Source organism: Pieris rapae, chromosome 7 (assembly GCF_905147795.1).
Source record: "Pieris rapae chromosome 7, ilPieRapa1.1, whole genome shotgun sequence".
NCBI lineage: Eukaryota > Metazoa > Arthropoda > Insecta > Lepidoptera > Pieridae > Pieris > Pieris rapae.
Genome location: NC_059515.1, coordinates 2,390,490 through 2,411,866, shown reverse-complemented (window position 1 = coordinate 2,411,866; position 21,377 = coordinate 2,390,490). Strand labels below are relative to the sequence as shown.

At 32.2% G+C, this 21,377-nt stretch overlaps 1 protein-coding gene across 3 annotated transcripts; it reads left to right on the top strand.

Annotated features, from left to right (window-relative positions):
• The first annotated feature begins 62 nt into the window (after nt 1–62).
• LOC111001552 (integrin beta-PS) lies at nt 63–20,142 on the top strand. 3 transcript variants are annotated; one of them, XM_045628844.1, is made up of 17 exons: nt 63–79; nt 4,916–5,228; nt 5,906–6,085; nt 7,378–7,606; nt 8,400–8,484; nt 9,123–9,293; nt 9,718–9,825; nt 10,967–11,119; nt 11,607–11,729; nt 12,651–12,818; nt 13,150–13,386; nt 13,988–14,162; nt 15,533–15,639; nt 15,982–16,126; nt 17,248–17,381; nt 18,191–18,343; nt 18,574–20,142. In XM_045628844.1, the coding sequence occupies exons 2-17, from the start codon at nt 4,946–4,948 to the stop codon at nt 18,637–18,639; spliced, it is 2,517 nt and encodes an 838-aa protein (XP_045484800.1). In that variant the 5' UTR covers nt 63–79; nt 4,916–4,945; the 3' UTR covers nt 18,640–20,142. The 3 variants fall into 3 exon arrangements, with proteins under 3 accessions (XP_045484800.1, XP_045484798.1, XP_045484799.1); XM_045628842.1 differs by lacking the exon at nt 63–79 and adding an exon at nt 86–236; XM_045628843.1 differs by lacking the exon at nt 63–79 and adding an exon at nt 3,210–3,513.
• Nucleotides 20,143–21,377: the final 1,235 nt, after the last annotated feature.

Below are 21,377 nucleotides of genomic sequence, written 5' to 3'. Positions count from 1 at the left end.
ATTTAACTGCTGTACGTTAACAGTTGACACTTTACATTTAAGTTTTTATCTGTAAAGTGTGGCCCTTAAATGCTTTAATGTGAGTAATGAATATATGTTATGGTCTTGTATTATTCTTGTTATTTGGTTTATTATTAATATTTTAATTTAAACTGATCAAACGTAATTATATAGTATTGTGATTAATATTTTCATATATAATTATGAATACGCAGTAGGTGAAACGGAAATTACGGGTAAGTCACCACCTACACAGAGTGTACTTCTTACAATCTTTCTTTAATGAAGACCATAATTTACCATTACAATAATAAATAAATAAATATGAAATATTTATTCTAGAATGCTGCTTTAGTAACAATTCTTGAAACCAAGCTTACTCTCACTGTTTGGTCATTAATGCTGTTTATGATTCACTGTTGGTCAACAGGCATAGTTGATAAAGGTTGTCAAATTATCACACATCCTTCGTAATATGGACACTAATAGAGAAAATAAAATAAGCGAATATTGGTGTACATATTTACACGCATCCACATGAGAAGGGGATTTTATACTGCAACAATTAATTTTTTTGGTTTAAAAATAAATAATTAAAGTATTTGTGTATAGGTTGGGGTAATGTCACATTTGCTCAGGATGTAGATGATAACTGTAAATAATGATAACATTTGAGTAGGGATTCTCCATTCTTGACGGATATATGTTAGATAACTTGATAATAATATGATGCATTTGGTACAATACTTACTATGGTTAATACATATCTTACTATGGTCAATAGAGTAAGTGTCACATATTTAAAAAGAAAAAAAATTTTTCATTCAAGTTAATACTGTAATTATCCTATTTTAGACTGGATCATGTTATGTCAGCCTAAATTTATATTTACTATTTTATAACATTAACTTTAGGAGACATTTCAGTAGCATTTGTACATGTAGTTAAGATATGCTAATTACTTTAAATATTTTTCATATGACACTAGCAAGAGACACATTGTTTGCTTAGGTTATAAATTTTTTAAATTAATCATTTTTAAAGAAGAAATTCAACAAATATCCACAGATTAGTATTGTTAGATATTAATAATAAATGTCTCTAAAAAATTTATGCTTTATCCTTTATAAATGTCATTTTTAGGTGTTAAAAGTAGTTAGGTAAAAAATATGTAGTGTAGTTAAAATTTGAGCTTTGATGTTTTTAATGGTATTTATAAATATAATGAAGTCTATTGAAAATGTTATGTAAAAATTATCTTTTATTTAATAAACATAGGCAATAAAAAATCTACACACTCTCAAATACATATATATTGGATAATAAAATACATTTATAATCAAAATTTCCATTGTGACTGACTAATTATTATTATAATTAATTATTATTATAATAAGTCAGTCACACATTATTATTATATTTATAAAAAAATAATAAAACATATTTATACGCAGTCAAAGCTTTGGAATGTTATTTTGTAGCAAAACAATTGTTGAAAGGAAACCAGAAATTATATAATTAAGAAAAATTAGTATTAAAATATGATGTCTGACCATGTTAATATTAGTAGTGTTACCATAATTGTTTTTAAATCTATAAATACATTTAGATTTGATTGTGTTCATTTATGTTTTGTGGCGCCACGCCCGCGAACCAGACGGGAGCGGTCAGTGACCCGCCGTGCACCCTTACCGTTATCGATGTTTAAGGAAACCAGATTCAAGTCATACAAATAAGGGCTGATTCTTTAACTTGTAAGAGATAAACGTTATACGCATAAAAAGCTCTGATATCTGCTAGGATAGCTAATGTACTGTAATCCGTAAATAATAGCTCAAGCCTCACGGTATTATCTCATTATTTTTTAAAATATATTTATTGAGATTAGTCTCAATTTAACGATACATTTTTTTATGATTTTTAATACTTTTTTTGACTGATTTTTGCCAATTTAAAAAACAGATTTTATGATGTTTCGGGACTTTAAAGATTTAAGTGGAGCTACAACCTTTTTAGGTCTGGGCCTCAGATTTCTGTATCTCTTTCATGATCATTTATTAATCTAATTGGCAAGTAGGGATCAGCCTTCTGTGCCTGACGCACGCCGACGACTTTTTGGGTCTAAGGCAAGTAAGTTTCATCACGATATTTTCCTTCACCGTTCAAGCGAATGTTAAATGCGCACATAGAAAGAATGTACATTGGTGCACAGCTGGGGATTGAACCTACGACCTTAGGCATGAGAGTCGCAAGGTGAAGCCACTTGGCCAACACTGTTAAACGAAAAATCAACCCAAAATCTTGCTAGTAATTGATATTTTCGTATCTATCTACGAAACAAGCTGATGATGATTCTGAGATCGGTTTATAATACGTCATACTTTTAATGGTTCCTTAGTCATAGCTTTAAATTAATAAAAGTCAAGAGTTTTAATAATAATTTATAGCTCTTTGCAGATTTAATGTAAAAACGGTTTGTATTTAAGTCATTCAATATATACTTTCGTTTATTGACGTTGTATTAATCATAAAATTATATTAAAAATATGAGACACACTGACTCACACTTGTTGCTATGATGTAATCATTAAGAATTACCAAGAATCTTGATTACCTTATATTCTATTTAAGGTCATTTATACAGCCTTGCAGGAAATATTTCCAAAAACGATGAATATTTAAAGTAATGCGTGTTGGTTAAGCCCAATTCAAGACAATTTCCGTCAAGAAAAGAGCGTACCAATTCTTAAAAGGCCGGCAACGCACTCGCGAGCCCTCTGGCATTGAGAGTGTCCATGGGCGGCGGTATCACTTAACATCAGGTGCTCACCTGATGTTAAGTGATACTACTACTGCCCGTTTGCCCCGTTTAGTTCTATATAAAAAAATTTGGGGCAACGCTTCAAGCTTCTTAGATCCCTGGAGCATTTACCTTTTAAAACCTGGCGTGATTTACCTATTTAAAATTAATTTCCTTTAGATTAAAATCTAGGTTGGTTTCGGAAACATTATTTTTAAATGCATATTTCTGACGAATTTAATATATTACTGACCCTTGTATTTACAATATGAACTGCGAAGGCTATTAATGCTGTCATACTCCTGTTATATTGTATTGACTCTTGATTTGGCACGTATTGGTTCCAAGAAGGCATGGTGACGGCGCGCGCTGTATCACTCGCTGACGAAGTTATTTTCTGTATGATTAGTCACGCGTACATCCGGCGCGGTCTGGACGTGCTGCTCTGAATTGTATTAAAAAAGATTTGCTTTAGAAGAGCGGCAAATAATTGTTTACTTGTAATACAAAGTTTATGAATAAGTGAATTTTCGTTAATAATAAAATATATAATTGAAAAGTGGTGTTACTGGTTTTGCAGTTGTTCTGTGTAAAATTACTGTATGCCAAGTGCAGTGAGTGATAAGAAGTTAGTGCTAGTGAAAAGTGGGTCAGTTTTCGGAGTGTGAGCTTGTGCAATAAATTTATAAAAAATATTTTTTTAAAGTAGAATGGTAAGATAATCTTGTTACAGTTTATTTTACTAAGATGTGTACCTGGTACCTTATAATCTAGCACAAGGTGAAGTTAAGGAAAATAATTATAAAGCTTTACTATTTATCCATCTCTATGCTTAACTTATAAATTAGTCCATCGACAGAAAGCTTAAAAAGATAATATTGACTCATAAAATATTTTGTAATAAATTTGAACAACAAATCGTCTTGCAAGTTCATTAAAAATCAAGCAGTCGTTTATTACTGATCTCTATCCATATTTCTCGTGTCTACATATACGATATTATTTTTAGAATAAACAGTAATTTAACTTGATAACGGAGAGAGATAACGCTCAGCTGTTTTTAAAGAGGACTTATCTTAGTTTATGTTTACATATAGAATGCCCTGTAGTTAATATAGCTTGAGTTGTAATGAATATTTCGTCCATACAAACATGAATAAATATTGAGATTTATAAACTTTTACGTTTTGTGTCCCTTTATGTGCATTTTATGGCCCAGTTGTTATTTGATGTTTGGTGCCGCGACCTCGTTCAGTACAGATCGCGGGGGCGCCCTTTCTCGCCCATAAGCCGCCCACAAGTACAAGAATCCAACGTGGATACTGTGTTAATAGGAAAAATGGTACGACGCTACTTACCAACGATAAAAAAGTCGTAATAGCATTCGTGCGTAAAGAATGTCTCTCTAATTCCCAAAAGCTTTTCATATTACGAATAAATGTACTGTATTGCATGACTTATTAAGAACGAGTGGTCGAGTTCGCCTTAAAATTATTTTCTTACTTTTTTCAATCTGTATACTTTACCCCATTTAGGGTTCTTTTTTCCGGAATATAAGCCGAAGTACTCTAAATAAAACTAATTTCAATGATTTTCAAAATGCATCCAATATCTCTCGATATAAACGAATAAAACGAAAGATAAGAAATAAAAAAAATGCTAGAATTGATCTAGCCGTCTTCGAGTTTTGAGCTAAGCAACATATTTTTATTAATTAGAATTAATAAATTGTTGGTGAACATAAATAAATAATCTGACATACAACTCTTACGCACTTCTCTTATTGACTTACAGTCTTCTTTTTACCCGTTGAATCAAAGAAAAATTACCTTAAAAAAGTTTTATAGTATGTTTTAAGTAATCCCGAGTCCTTAGTGTCCAGTAGTGACACTAAAATAAGGCTTAAAATTTTATAACACCAAAACCTGAATACATTACAATAAAAAACTCAATCCTCATATAAATTGAACCTTATTCAAGTATATATCTCAAATATATGTTTTTATTCCTGGTGGACAGAAAAACTGTGTCCAGTTTATGTTTCCACCATACCAACTTCTACTATTTAAGATTATTTATACAATAAATAAATAAATAAATAAATAAATATTTCAGATCTTACTCTGAAAACGATACGAAATCAAAATGACAGCTCGAACGATCCTGGTATGGGTGTGTCTGCTCGGTGTGTGTTACGGTCAGCGGGCTGAACATCTGTTGGCCCAGAATCCATGTTCCAGCAAAACAACTTGTAGTGACTGTGCAAGGACAGCGACTTGCGCTTGGTGCTTCGCCCCTGAGTTTAATGGACCGAGATGCTTCAATCCTGCCATGGAAGGAGGCACCGCAGGCTGTGATGAAGCCTACATCTTTAACCCTGATAATCAGCAGTCTATCGATCCCATGTACAACAGAGAGTTGACAAGAGGTATAGAGCACCTTGAATCTTTTTAGTGATATTTTTTTCAGTAGAGTAGATATGGACACATCACTGATTGCATAGCTGATACCACTTACCTGCAAGAAAAGAGCGTACCATTCGTTCTAAGGTCCGCCCGGCGTTGCAGAAGTCCATTGACTAGATTGAGTTAGCACTATTCCCATCACGTAGTCCCGCGTATACTTGCCTGCTGTCCCATAAAAAAAACCATTCTATTAAGTATTGGTTCATAACCTTCAAATGAAGCACGCATATTTTCAAGAAATACTAAATCGATCCTCCAGGCGTTATGACGTATCCTATCATATTAAAAAATATAAATATTATGTATACATACAATATATATTTTAAATTAAGATGTTTTGTGTAAGTTTACAAGTTATGACTTTATCTTGTCGGATAGCCAACGAGGTGATCAGGCGTCTGCGCCTCCCAAAACGGATCACTTGTTAGTATTAAACAAAGGGTTGTTTTCTACAATGCTACTAAATATTTCAAATATTCTATAGTTTTAGTCAAGCTCTTTAACCGTGGTACTAAAAATAACGAATGGTTAACAATTTTAACTACTTACGACTGATATTTAAGTATAAACAGGCTCTTATTTCATTGGGTTCAAATGACTCGTTCCAAAAGAGTATTTTAAATTCTTCTGCATTTTACAGCGAAGGGCCGTATGGGTATTGGGATGGAGTCGGGTTACTACGAAGAGTCTATGAGTAGTAGTAGTAGTAGTAGCAGCAGTGGTAGTAGCGTCAAAGGCGGTGGTGGTTACATGGCTGCTGGAGCTGGTGAAAACCTGGTGCAAATTAAACCGCAACGTGTTAAACTGCAGTTACGTATGAGTAAGTGTAAAAATTAATTTTAACTATGACTTATTATGTGTGATTCTCTACTTATTTTTATTATTTTTATTTATTTATTCACACTTCGTTACATTTATACAAAAACATATACATAAACATAAGGGATGCAAGGGACGATCTTATCGCTAACAAGCAAACTCTCCCAGGCATATTATGGTAGTTTTAAGGTATATTTAGTCTTAAAATAATGCTACCCTTACATATGCATTTTTTTAATTCACATGTCTTTACACATCATGTAACATTACGGTCTAGACTAACTTAAGACTAATAAATAATTTAACTATTACTCAATTTTCTCGTGTCACGGTGTTGGTAATTAAAATCCCATGAAATGGCCATTTCGGAGGTGAAATTGTGTGTGCATATCGGTTTGGTCTGCGAATCGGACATCTATTTTTCATACCCCTACATTTTTGTTTTTATTTTTTATGATACAGCATACAAAAATGCATACAACCCTATTCACCGTTCTACGATCAACCCCAATTTTTTGTTATAGTAGATAGTTAGTTTTGTTGAACAAAAAAAATGTTTCCTAGAAATAATATACAAGGTAACAAAGTTTGCCGGGTCAGCAAGTATTATATAATAATTGTCATTGCTTGACAAGTCTCGCGCAGTTAGGTCATTAGTGTTTAGTGTCAATCTGGTAGATAATGGTACAAGGTCATTATCATTATGATAATGTTATTTTGGCTTTTGACTTGAATTATTCACATATCATTAAAATAAATAAATCTGTTGCGCTACAACCTCTTTAGGTCTTGGCCTAAGATTTCTGAATCTGTTTCATGATCATTTTTAAATCTAAGAGGCAGGTGATCAGCCTCCAGTGCCTGACACACGTCGTCGACTTTTTGGGTTTAGAACATGTCGGTTTCCTCACGATGTTTTCCTTCACCGTTCGAGCAAATGTTAAATGCGCACATAGAAAGAAACTCCATTTGTGCACAGCCGGGGATCGAACCTACGACCTCAGGTATGATCGTCGCACGCTGAAGCCACTAGGCCAACACTGCTCTATAATATATTATTATTGTTATATATAATGTTGGTCTGGGTCCGAGAACGCAACCGTTTTTTTGATAATTTTTAGTGTAGGATCAGCCACTTGTCTTAGATTTTTGCACTATTAAGATAAGCCGGTTACGTGCCAATACAATTAAAAACCAATTCTTTAGTGGTCGAACTCGAGAACTCTCAAACTCAGATTGAACTTACCTTAAAGTTTTATTCGTTACTTTTTTAATTATATTATTTTCTTTTAGACCAAATGCAAAAGATGTCGTTCTCGTACGCGCAGGCGCAAGATTATCCAGTTGATTTGTACTACCTTATGGACTTGAGTAGGTCGATGAAAAACGACAAAGAAAAGCTGAGTACTTTGGGCAGTTTGTTGTCAAGTACAATGAGAAATATTACATCCAACTTTAGGATTGGATTTGGGTCTTTTGTGGATAAACTCGTGATGCCATACGTGTCTACTGTGCCGAAGAAGTGAGTGATTGTATAAACTATTGTCTCTTTTTAAAGCATGTTGAATGAATGAAACAGCAATATTTTATATATATATATAACAATATATATATATATATATATATATATATATATATATATATATATATTGTTGTTCTTAATATAATTCAGTAACTATCTAATGACTTGATGGTAGAAACTTTTTCGGAATTAATGTAAAATCCAAAATAGATTTATTTTTATGAAGCAAAATCATATTATAAATTCCTGTATCAAATAATAGTACTATAACATTTTATTTTAACAACAGTTGGAGATTGAATTAAATATCTGTATTGGTACAATGGAGTAATAAAAGAGTATGAATCAATTCAGTAGAATTGCAGTTTAAGTGAAATTAGCATTTTTTGAGCACTCAACTACGAAATTTGTCTTCTTAACTTCTTAACTTCGTCTCAAAGCGGGAGAAAAATAACATTGAATAAAATTAGGACAATAGGCGGTTTTACTACTAAAAGCATTTTCTTCAGACTGACAGAATATATCATATAGGTGATTAGAGTTTTAAAGTCAAGGTGCCTTTATGTGGGCGATCTTTTTGAAAATAAGTTTGACAAAAAAATAATAATAATTAGCGTGACTTATAATTAAGACATGTTCATATATGACGTAATGAAAATGAATATGACTTTTTAATGAATTTTATTATTAATCGATATAAAACCTTCTTGCAAATAAGTGATTCATTATTAGTATTTTCTGTCCTCATTAAAAACTTTTTATTTTTTGTTATAAACGAATCTATGTATTTTAGTTTGATTTCACCGTGCGATGGATGCGCTGCTCCTTATGGATACAAAAATCAAATGTCACTCAGCAATGACACCGACTTCTTTGACGTAAGTAATATTTGTCATTGTTAGGGCCTGTTTCACAATGTATGGATAAAGTGTCAAATAGCTATGCAACACATAAATTATTCGAAAGATAAAAGTTCCAAATAAGATACTTCGAATTTCATGACGTATAGCGCTATCTGACAGTCGTGAAACGCAAAAATACTATTTATCCTACCAATAAGTAATAAATAGCTTATTTGGAACTTATCCGGACATTGAGAAACAGGCCCTTAATTTGATTGAAACTCAAAATTACTTTATTAATATAGGTAAACTAGTACACTACTGAATGTCAACCGAAGAAATTGCTTCTAAATTTACATTAATACCAGTTCGCAAGTCAAGGGCGTAGAGCGGGCAAGAAACTCTCCGTCACTCTTTTTATTTAACTATCAAAAGCATGCTTTGCAAATTTGAGGAGTATGCCTGGCAATTCAAAGTAAATCTTTCGTCTCTTTCTCTGTCATCTTAACGCTGCGATGAAAAGAGATACGAATACTAATTGACGGATTATGTTGGGTTTCTGATTTGTCCATAGTACGCTCATGGAGTAATTATTTTTACATGTTAAACAAATTGATCTTCATGTAATAAAAATTGTGTAGGGTCACAAAATATGTATACAGAATATTTTATAGAAAGCAGTAGCCCAAGCTGACGTGTCAGGAAACCTGGATGCTCCCGAAGGTGGTTTCGACGCCATAATGCAGGCCGTGGTCTGCAAACAGGAGATTGGCTGGAGGGAACACGCCAGGAAACTGCTCGTCTTCTCAACTGACGCTGGGTTCCATTATGCGGGAGATGGAAAGGTTCGTTTTGTGTGTATATTTATTTCCTACCACTAGGTAGGTACCTCTGGTACTCTTTGTTTTAAACACGAATAGACTTATTTTTATGAATGTACACCCAAACTTGGAATGTTTAGAGATTTATGGATCATCTTTATATGTCTTTAAATTTTCGAGAAATTTGTCGACAAACACAATACGTACGTAAATTGAGACGCGATAATTCCTCTAATAAATAATTATGAGTACCTCTTATAGTTACTAAAAGTTAACTTACGCGCGGCGCGCTTACCACAGATAATGTGTACTTAAATTGAATTGAAACCTCCTTGGTACTTTAATAATTAAAAAAATGTTTTAAAAGATTTGTTTTGTTAGGAGAATAGTTGCTATTGAGGGTTGTAGCCTTGAAAGATAAGTTTCGCTATACTATTTTCTTTTGCAGCTGGGTGGTATTGTTCAACCGAATGATGGGGAGTGCCACATGGAAGACAACTCGTACACACACTCTACAGTGCAAGATTATCCCAGCATTTCGCAAATTAATCTTAAGGTTAGTTAGTATAAGCTAATTTATTTTCACCACACAATTATATGTATTTACAATATCCTTACCTAGTAATAATAATAATAATTAAAAAAAAAATTCAAACAAATTTAACCTTTGAAACTTTCTTTATTTTTTAAATTTGTTCTAATTTTCTATTTATACATATATACATATATATAACTTTTTACACGTTAATTACAGGTTATATTTTTTTAAAGAAAACCGATATTTCCTACATAATTTTAAGACAATTTTTTCTGTATGGTTTCTTATCTGTTTGGACAGGGCTTAAAACGAAACTCAGATGTTTATTTAAAAATACTCAGAAATAATAATCTTTATGAACCAGCTTTTTCCCTTAAGCCGTGATATGGGTCACATATCACGGTTTAAGGGAAAAAGTTTATAAATTCTGCTAAATGTTTAATGTTGACCGTGACATAAATTTTACAGTAATCAGAAATATATGAATACTTCAAGAATTTATAGGAAATATGTTGAAATAATTAAATGACTCATTTTGATTTCATATTAATTGTTTTCTTGTCATTTGTTTTGAGAGACATTGATTTGAAACGTTACGTGCGTTAACTAATATGTCCTAATGTTTTTAATACAACGGAGTCGTCTTTAAGAAGTGTTCTCCTAACCTTCGACTCTCATCCATAAAGTAGTAGGTTCGATCCCCGCCTCGAACCAATGTGTCCATTCAACATTCGCTGGAACGGTGATGAAAAAACATTGTGAGGAAATCGGAAAGCCTTACACCCAAAAAGTCGACGGCGTAAACAAATTAAAAATCGAAAAAGAATATAACAATACAGAACCATGCAATTTAACAAAGTTATAATTTTTTTAATTGATAGTATATAGACACAAATTAAAAATAATCAGAGAAAAAAAACGAGAGAACTTTTTTTTTAAAGAATAAGGTATGTTTTAAGTATGTAATGCCTCTGTGCTGTGGTTGCAACTGGCCCTGGCTCAGCATCATGCTGAGAAGCAGACTGCTCCACAGCGCTGGTCATTCTGTCAGAGACCACAGCAGCTAGTTTCCTTGTATCATCTTTAGACATAATTGTCTAATAACTAATATAGTGGAATAAGCTTCTAATAATACCCGTTGCTTATAAATTTTTTATAGGTGAAAGAGCATGCTATCAACGTAATTTTTGCCGTAACGGCTGAGCAGATTAATGTGTATGAGCAATTGAGCAGACATATTGAGGGCTCCAGCAGTGGAATACTTAGTGATGACTCTGATAACGTTGTGGACTTGGTCCGGGAACAGTATAATGTGAGTAAAAATAATTGTTCTAAGTGAATTTTATGGTAAAAATAAATTTTAATAAAAAAAAAAAGATAACGTTTAAATATTAAATCATTTATTTGCAAGAAAGTGGTACATTAAGATCGATCAATTATAAAAATCTTTATAATCGGCAAGCTTCATCTGATATTATAACCAAACTGTTTTACCGAGATTCGAATTCTAGTTATACCACTAATAGTGACGTAATAAGCTAATGTAAACAAAACAACAGTTACAGACGGCTTTTTAAGCGATGTTTTCCAGGCAAACAGTTTCGTGGGAGATTTTTAAAAAATATATATCCGTGCTTTAATTTAAAATACTTTTTAATATTAATTGTCAATGATTATCGTAGAACAAGTGTATTTACTATTTGTAGTTAAGAAGCACTTAAATTATCGCAAAAACTAGAATTTGTATACAATTTTCTGTATGTAGATGTACGTAAATATATATATATATATATTTGCAGAAAATAACGTCGACAGTTGAAATGAAGGACACGTCAAGTGATGCAGTGCAGATTATGTATTATTCGTCGTGTTTGGGAAGCAAAGATAAGCTCGTACAAACGAATAAGTGTGAAGGACTAAAGGTAACGTGTTTTCTAATACAGTTTTTTATTTATATTATATTTTGATTTTTTTATATATACGTTATTTTTTATACAGTTGCTCAAAAAGTGGCGTATTGCAGGGACGTATAGCGTTCGGAATAAGGGCTATTACACACTCGTGCTTTTTCTTTGCCTTTTCCGCACTCATGCGTTCTCTTTCCCAACTGTCAAAACAATGTTTATTGAAAAGAAAAAAAAACAACCATGATGTTTTTACTAAAAAAATCCATAGTTTTTATGATTCAAGCAAATATTTCTAAGAAGCTACTAATTTGTTTTAATATCAGATTTAATGATTGGATTCTATGAGTTTTTTTTTGTTTGTTCGCAATTGTTATTAGTATTTTTTTGATTATGTATGTGCTTTTAAAGCTATTACAAAAGTTATTCACAAAAGGGTGGAGATGGATTCTATGAGTTAGGTTAGGTTTTTCTTTTTCATTTCTACTGAAGACTAGGCTGTATGGGCATAGTTCCCTTCACCTACCAAGAAAGGGTGAAGAAAACAAAAAAAATCACTGCTTATATTATTTAACGGTTGCCGCTATTTTTCAAAAAATATAAAAATATGTAAAGATATTGATTTGAATTTTCCTGAACCAGACAGATAAAAATATTAAATATTTAGTATTTTTAAATAACAACACGATAATTAAGAAAGAATTCATTTCTATATTTTGTACTAGTATTGTAAAGATTTGAGTATTTGTAATAAATAAACTCAAAAACTAGTTAGTTTTAGGTATTTAAATAAAACATGCTTCAATCCGATATATGATCAAACATTCTTGTTAGTAGTTATAGTAGCAATGCTTATAATACTACATTAAGTATTTTTTATTGATAACTTAATAGACTTAATAGTCTATGTATTTAACTAGAAAATCTTATTTTTGTTAGGTAGGAGACGTGGTCGAATTCTCAGCCGAAATTACCCTGAAGGAGTGCCCCAAGGACCCGAGCAAGTGGCGACAGACATTCACGATATATCCTGTGGGAGTTTCTGAAAGTCTCACTGTTGAACTTGACATGCTCTGTGACTGTCCCTGCGAGCACCCGGGACACCATGTAAGTAATAATAATAAAAATCCGGCTACATATACTACAAAGAAATGTATGGATACCCTTTTCTTAAAAAGTACTTAACCGATTTTGGTGAAATTTGACTTTTTATTAGAACTATGAATATATCTACAGTATATAGTAATAATAATATAAGCGATACAGATTAAAACAAATAAGATAATTATGTTGATATATAAAATGCTAGAAATTTTTGGATTTACGAATGCGCACGTGTACGCTCGTTGGAAGCCTTGATACGTCATTAATGTCGAATATTATTTAATTCCAATAATTGGTGAATAGTTTTTGTGAAGTCTGTTCTAATATATTTCAGGCTTACAATGACAGTCCGCTAGTGTGCAGTGGTCAAGGCATATCTGCTTGTGGTGTCTGCGTGTGTCATCCAGGACGTTTTGGCAAGAGCTGTGAATGTTCAGCTCACAGCGGAGTATCCTTGGAACAAGAGAGAGGATGTCGACCGACGAACGCAACGTCTGGACCACTTTGTTCCAACCGGGGTACCTGCATCTGTGGTGTCTGCGAGTGTAATAAGATGGATGATGTGCTTAAGGTGAGACCTTTTAGTATACTTTAATGACATTATGTCAATTAAACTTTTGTAAATGACACAAGTCCGTCTTCTCAAGATTTCAGCGATTAACAGTAATCCTGGTCAGTGTCAAACCATTTTGACTTCGATTAGAATATATGAATATTGCCATATTACCAACCATAACATATATACCAATGTACACTTGTACAATTTCCTCTATTGAACTGCTGTGATAAATTTATTTATTAAAACTTCGTTACATTACAAATTAAAACATCAGAAATAGAAATTATCAGTGATACAACGGGTGGCCTTATCGCTACCAAGCGATCTCTTCCAGGTAACACTAACAAGGAAAAAAAATAAATACTAATAAATTCTAAGAGGTGCAAACCTAATAAATCATAATAAATACAAGTACCCCTGAAAATTTATACAATTACCAAATCTAACAAAAAAAAATAATCAGATAAAATAAACACTTAAAGCTAATCTTACGGTTCTAGAATTTCAATACAAAATAATATGATCTTTAATTTCATATGTAGAAGACATAAATATCTATGGAAACGTCACAAAAAGAAATAATTGTGATTTCATATTTAATCCATAATTTCAGGTGATATCGGGTCCATTCTGCGAATGCGATAACTTCACGTGTGATATGAATCACGGCGAGATTTGTTCCGGTCCGTCCCATGGCGAGTGTGTCTGTGGCAAGTGCAACTGTAGGCCAGAATACACAGGTCCCGCCTGTCAGTGCCTAAAGGATCAGAGCGCCTGTATATCACCAGGTAAATTTTTATTAGCAGGTTATTTAGAGCTTGTGGCAGACATTTTTCGTTCATGTATCTCATATACTATCACTTACTATCACTATCACTTTCCGTCATCCCTTTAACTTCCCAAGTTTTGTTTTGTTTAATTTTTTTTTTTAAAGCTGTAACAACTACTTTACTCCATGTGACCACTTGAAGCAGTTATATGTAGAAACATAATAAAAAAAAACATATGTGCAATTCACACATGGTAAAAGTGAAACCTTTAAAAGCAAAGTTTTTATAATTAATCAAATATAAATTAATCATTTTCCACTAACTAAATGTGTGTGTTCTATAAAAACAGTATATTTTAATGATACATTTTAATTTATAAGTTTAATATAAATCTTTAGTTTGGCAAAAACTAAAACAACGAAAGTTTGAAATTCGATCAAATAAAAAAGCGGCAGTAAAGAGAGGCTGTATAATGCCTCCTATCTCATTTTCTCCCACGTTAAATCTTATGAATTTATGTTTCTGTCTCTCTTTACCGCTGCATCCGGTTTGAAATCACGACGATTCTAAAGAAGTTTATCTATCTCATTTTCTCCCACGTTAAATCATATGAATTAATGTTTCTGTCGCTTTTCCGTTGCATCCGGTTTGAAATCACAACGATTCTAAAGAAGTTTCACTTCAAAAATATATAAAATTACGTTTACTGTTTTCCTCTAGACAGTGATGTGATAGATTATAATATTTACAAAACTGGTTCAATTATCATTTAATGAAAGCAGTGATAATCCCACGATTCTCAATTTAACTTGAACTTACTCAAAAAACTTGGCGATGAAAAAGAGTGGCGGAGAGTATCGCCAGTTCTTCTCTTCCGTTCTACGCCCTTGATCTGAGAACTGGCAGTAACTGTAAAATTAGAAGCATTCAATGTATATTTCTTTTTTACGTTCATAAGTGTACATTATGTTATTTTATTTGAATTTAACTGCAAAACCCTTCAACTTTTAACTTATGACTTTGGTTACCTTGTCAGTAAGGACAGTCGTTGAATTACTATTTAATTACCTCAATAATGTTTTGAAGTCGAAGACTTTGGGAAATGTCAAACCCTGGATGGTTTAGATTCACAAATCATCCCGGCAGATGGCGCTGCAGCCAGTACTTTCATACATTGTTTAAAATCCTAATCACTTGAAATATCACGCAATAGAACGACTAACGGGTCCGCTAGTATATTATATTGATAAGATTAATATTAAGAACCGTACAATAAATATAACGACAATATCGCCTGACCCTGTCCCTTGTACCATTAACACATATTATGTATTTTTTTAAACATTGGCGTTACGTTTTTTTGGTAAAGGTGATTTATTTGTTTTCAGAGAACGGCAAGATTTGCAGCGGAAATGGTAAATGTGTGTGCGGTCAGTGTGTGTGCAGTGTGGACGACGACCGACACTACACCGGCAAGTTTTGTGACAACTGTCCTGTGAGTATTTACTCAAATTTACATTATACATAAAGTAATATAATTACATACACGTATTTAATTTATTTAAAAAATACTTTTTTGTAAAATTTCCAATATTTTTTATATTCTCTTTAATTTAATAACCTTAATCGCCCCAACCTGGTGTCGAGTTTTCGAACAAACCTCTTCTTGTTTTATATTAAAAACTATAAATAATTTTTTATTACCAAAATAGACTTATTTGTTATTTATAAAAGAACTGAAATTCCTCTTCAACTTCTCTAAAAAACTATTTTCCTATAAATAAATTACAAAATTTCGAATAATAAAATATAGTACTAATATTACAATATGTTTTAGACCTGCCCAGGTAGATGTGAAGACTTTAAGCACTGCGTACTTTGTGAGGTCCATAAACGAGGGCCGCTCTACAATCCGGATCAACCGGGTCGGGACTGTGGCGAGTGCGCTCTTTATCCGGAAGTTGTCGAGGGCAAGATTGAAGGTAAGTTTAATTCATAATCTAAGTGAGCCGTGTTGGCTTAAGCTCTATGTATTTTAGGTGCGAATAACACGGGAAATTACATAGACCATATCTTAATATATATATTTCTTGTGTGCGTGTGTATGTGACTGAACTCCTCCTAAACGACTGGACCGATTTAGACGAAATTTTTTGTGTGTGTTCAAGGGGATCTGGGAATGGTTTAGATTAAAAATTTGGTCCGCTGGGCAATGTTTTTTAATTAATTTTCAATTTATTAGTTGTTGTTGATTTTGGATGTTGGATGTTTTACATTGGATCCGACAGACGGCGCTACCATCGCAGTGTCAAATTTTAAATAATATTCGAATTTTAATTTTAGTCTGTCCCGAAATTTAAAAAAAGTTTTGTTATCATTGTGTTATATCGTGTGTGACCATGTGCTGGATCGTTAGATATTGTCATAACATTTGAATAATAATTTTCATCAAAATGCCTTATTAAAAATTGAAATTTTGAAATTAAAGACGTGTAGACAGGACAACGTCTGTCGGATCCGCTAGTATCATATATTATTAATTACATTACCCTATTGCTCTTATAATGTTTTACAATACAGAGTTATGATAATGGGGCATTTCACTTGAATTAAATCTGCTCTAAAAAACCGAATAACCGGACTTGAAAAATAAACATAAAGAAAAATTACATACGTTCATAACCATTACAGTTATGAATAACTCTTTTCTTGCGCAGTTCACTACACGTGAAATTCCCCATTAGAACATTATTTATGTATTTTAATAATTATTGCATTTTTGTGAATGAAGATGATATAAGATTAGGGCTTTTGGTACATTTACCTTTCAAAGTATAGTCTCGAGTTGTTTTTTTGTTGTACGTTAGATAACCTTTATCTTGACAAACAAAAAAAACTTATATTTTACGAAACAATGTGCATCTATTTATTTCTGATGATTTGTTAACTTTGCAACAGTAAAAGTTTTAATAGCTCGTAAGAGATTTATAAAAAGTATATTAGTCCAACTTCACCCATTTGACTAAAACTCTTCACCGAAATAATTAGCGCAATTAGATTGGTTTAGTAGAATTAAGCATTAATGAATTTTAATATATTTTAGCCAACGAAACATTGAACGAGCACTTGTGCAGTTTCTACGACGACGAAGACTGTTTGTACGTATACGTTTATTCGTACAACGACACACGCACCGTGCACATACGCGCGCAGAAGGAACACGAGTGTCCCAGAAAGGTATTACAATTTTCTTATCAAATTTATGTTCCTATGTTTTTATTACTTTTCTTACAATTTACTGTAGTTTTAAGTTGATTTTATATAAATCCCTTATCAAACTCTTGTAGACACCATTCAAAAATCTTGATAATCACTACATATTATAAAACAAAGTCGCTTTCTCTGTCCCTATGTCCCTTTGTATGCTTAAATCTTTGAAACTATGCAACGGATTTTGATGCGGTTTTTTTACTAGATAGAGTGATTCAAGAGGAAGGTTTATATGTATAATAACATCCATTAAATAGTAGAAAAGTACTGTTATTTTTGAGGTTTCTAATGTGATGTCGTAAATAATAACATTTTTTCCGCTTACATTGCAAACGCAGGCTGAACCCTACGAGTTTTATCAAAATAATGTACTAAGTATTGTACACATTGAAAAGGTCTACAGAAAAGACCGTGATGGTATATGTCTATCTCTTATGGATAACCCACATTTTTATATACAACGTTCACAGATTTTCTGTAGTGTATTTAGTATCAGCATTGCACCCGTGAGAAGCCGGGGCGGGTCGCTAGTTATATAATAAATAGCTCTGAAGTTAGGCATACAATTCATATTATGTATTATATTAAGTGGTACACGAATTTGTAGTTAGAAGAACCTTTGGTTATAAATTTTTACAGGAATCTAACCTTAAATTACCACTATATTTAAAAAAAATTTAATTAATTCATCAATTTTTGATTTTGAACTTTACAGAATTAAGAGTCTATGAATTATTTTGAATCAAGAGGATTCATTATTTAATTCTTTTTTCCAGGTGTTCATCTTAGGCATAGTTCTGGGTGTGATTGCGGCGATAGTCCTTGTGGGTCTGGCGCTACTGATGCTGTGGAAGATGGTCACCACGATACACGATCGAAGGGAGTTCGCCAGATTTGAGAAGGAGCGTATGATGGCCAAATGGGACACTGTAAGATTTTTATACATATCTATATTTTATAGGAATTCTTTTACAGTGTAGGGCAAAAGAAAAAAGGTGTTGAATGTCAAAAAAGTATCACAGCTATGGAAAAAGTTGTATTATCTATATTTATTTCCCCGGAGTTGATATCAACTAAAAGATGTAGGGTTTCTGCAGAAATTGCTCACGGTGTCCTCCATTTTCGCGTATATAATATTATATTATATTTTTTGTTACAGGGAGAGAATCCAATTTATAAACAGGCAACATCCACATTCAAAAATCCCACATACGCGGGAAAATAAGCGAAACAGTGATTATCACTGGTAGTGGTTACTAAGTCATCAGTATTTGAATATTATTGTAAAGATGTACTGTCAGCAAAATATTATCGCATTTATATTTTGTGAAATCGTTATTGACTATATACGTATTGATGACGGAATCTCATTGCTATTTTAAGCAGTGTCAACGTTATAGAAACTGTTTTGTCTCTTTCCGTCGAATTGTATCAACGTTGTGATAAAAGGAGACAAATAATGCTATTGTTGAACAGTATAATTATATTTTGTTTTTGAAGGGTTTTATATAACGGATTAACCATTATGGTAACATCGATTAGTTAACGTATTAACGCCTTAAAAAAATGCACGCACAAATGTATACATTCGTTTTATACCCGTTTTTAATTAAACTCAAAGCCTAATTTAAGTTTGTTGTTAATAATAAAAATAACCGGTTTGTACCCGTTTTTAATTAAACTCAAAGCCTAATTAAAGTTTGGTATTTAAAAATAAAAATAACCGGTTTGTACCCGTTTATTTAAATCGAGTTAAATGAATCTAAAATAGCGCTGCGTACATACGTACGTATAGCGTACGTTTTATTAATGATCTGATTTACATTCGTCGATTTTGCTGATAGTACAATATAGATGCCTTACTATGTGCCTTTACATTGATCAGAATTATACTCCACTCCAAAAGAATTGCGAAATGGGTCACTAACTGGTTATGACGTGACGTCATTTCGCTGACACTGTCAAATATTATGTCATAAAATATACTTTTTTTTACGTTTTATGTCTTTGATTGTATGTTATTATTGTGATTTTTGTATATAAAATCGAATTCTTAAAGGCCGGTAACGCACTCGCGAGCCTCTCCGGCATTTAGTGGCCATCGCCGCCTGTCGGCGTAGGCGTTCTATGAGAAATAAATTCTAGCTACGCCGCCATCTTCTTTTTGCCTTAATGTTTTTTTACTTCTACTTTATGGACTATTTTGCTTTGCTACCCCATAGAGACTGTTTTTTTCTGTATTAAAATCCTATCACTAAATACAACTTTTTTTTTTGTCTACATAAAAACCTTTCTCGGTATCACAAGGAATAAATAAAAATAAACTAGAAATGCCGTCTTCTAATTTTGGGTATAGCAACATATTTTGCGAGACATTTTTATTTATATTACATATGTTTATATGTGGAATCGTATAATAATTTATTGTTTGGTATTATAGACCATAAAGATCGCATGTAATGGTCAGATGGTAAATTAAAAATACTTTATGCGATTTTTTTGTACTGTAAATTTCTAACGTTTTTAATAAATTCTTTTGGAGTGTAGTACATGAATGTCTCCCATGATCTAATCTCATAGTACGCGTTTTGTACTTATGTGTGTGTGGTTTAACGTTAGTTTTAATTAATATATTTTGTAGATAATATTCACAAAGCACTGCCTGTATTTATTTTTTTATATTTCAAAAGTGTATAGTGCCTTAATGCTAACAGTGCCATTACTAATACGTGATTATTATTTATTCATAAACATCAAATTGTACATGAAATTATTTTTACGGTTTATTGCATTTTTAAGCGGAAATGAATTTTTTGATGATTTTTATAATGTACTGAATGTATATGAGTTTGTTACGGATAATTAACTAATTGTGGCCTTTTAATAGCTAATAAATAATTAGTAACAAAATCTGGTTTTTAATTGAGTGTATTTTCAGTTTAAAGGATCTTGGATAAATCAAACCTTCTCTTCTTGGATAAGTCTACCATTTTTATTTTTCGTATAAAATACGGGTTATTTTTGTAGAAAAACGTACGTTTTTCTAGGAATTCCTACCATGAATAGATGACTGCGAGGCATGAAGGAGACGTATTCCTGCCTTTTCACTAATATATTTTTACAAATTAATCAGCTTTATGTGCCTTCATAAATGAATATATTATTTGTCAAAAAGTCAAACTTGGGTTGTCAAGAATAATCCAGCTAGGACATGGAAGTTTTGCCATCGGCTAAGTTACGAAAAACAGGCTAGGAGCGGTTCAATTATTGCGTAAGATTTACAGCGATTTCTCCCCCTTCCTCTTTTTAGAAAAAGTAAGAAAAGCTCTAGAAAAATATAATTAAGTAATGAAATAATAATAGATATAAGTAATAACATTAAATTAAAGCAAAAAATAAAATAGTACATGAACGTTTTATTTTTTTGTAGGAATCCTCGAAAATGCATTTTGTTTTCAAGCATAGACAATCTGTGGGTTATATGTGTAAAAAAGTGAATAAGTTATTGTTGAAGTAATCACTTAATAAAAAAATCAAAGACACCCCCCTATAGTGCTTAGGTGATACTTGAACGACCCCCTAGACTACGTAAACATATATGCCTATCAGTTAATTTAAAAAGTTATAACATTAAAATACTTGAGGATTCTAGTATTAATAATGAGACTAATATATAATATATACTCCCAAGAATACATATATTTATATGTATTCTTGGGAGGTAGAGGCGCTAATTGATGATTTCACTTGCCGCATGGTAATAGTACCGGTGAACACCAGAGCTGGTGATTTCCTCGCTCAGTGGATAAGTATCGCAATAAAGCGAGGAAGTGCTGCCAGCATTAAAGGACCATGCCACGGACCAAACTATTTTAATTTGTTTTCATTCTCTATTAATTAATTTATATACATAATATTAATGTAAGGTTAATATATAGCTTAAGAAAATTGTATTCGTTTTAG

Excerpts from the sequence above, each read along its gene's own strand:
- LOC111001552 (XM_045628844.1), top strand. The coding sequence starts at position 4,946 with ATGACAGCTCGAACGATCCTGGTATGGGTGTGTCTGCTCGGTGTGTGT. Across the intron at positions 9,294-9,717 it reads ATTATGCGGGAGATGGAAAG|CTGGGTGGTATTGTTCAACC; the intron begins GTTCGTTTTGTG and ends TTTCTTTTGCAG. Across the intron at positions 16,127-17,247 it reads TGTCGAGGGCAAGATTGAAG|CCAACGAAACATTGAACGAG; the intron begins GTAAGTTTAATT and ends AATATATTTTAG.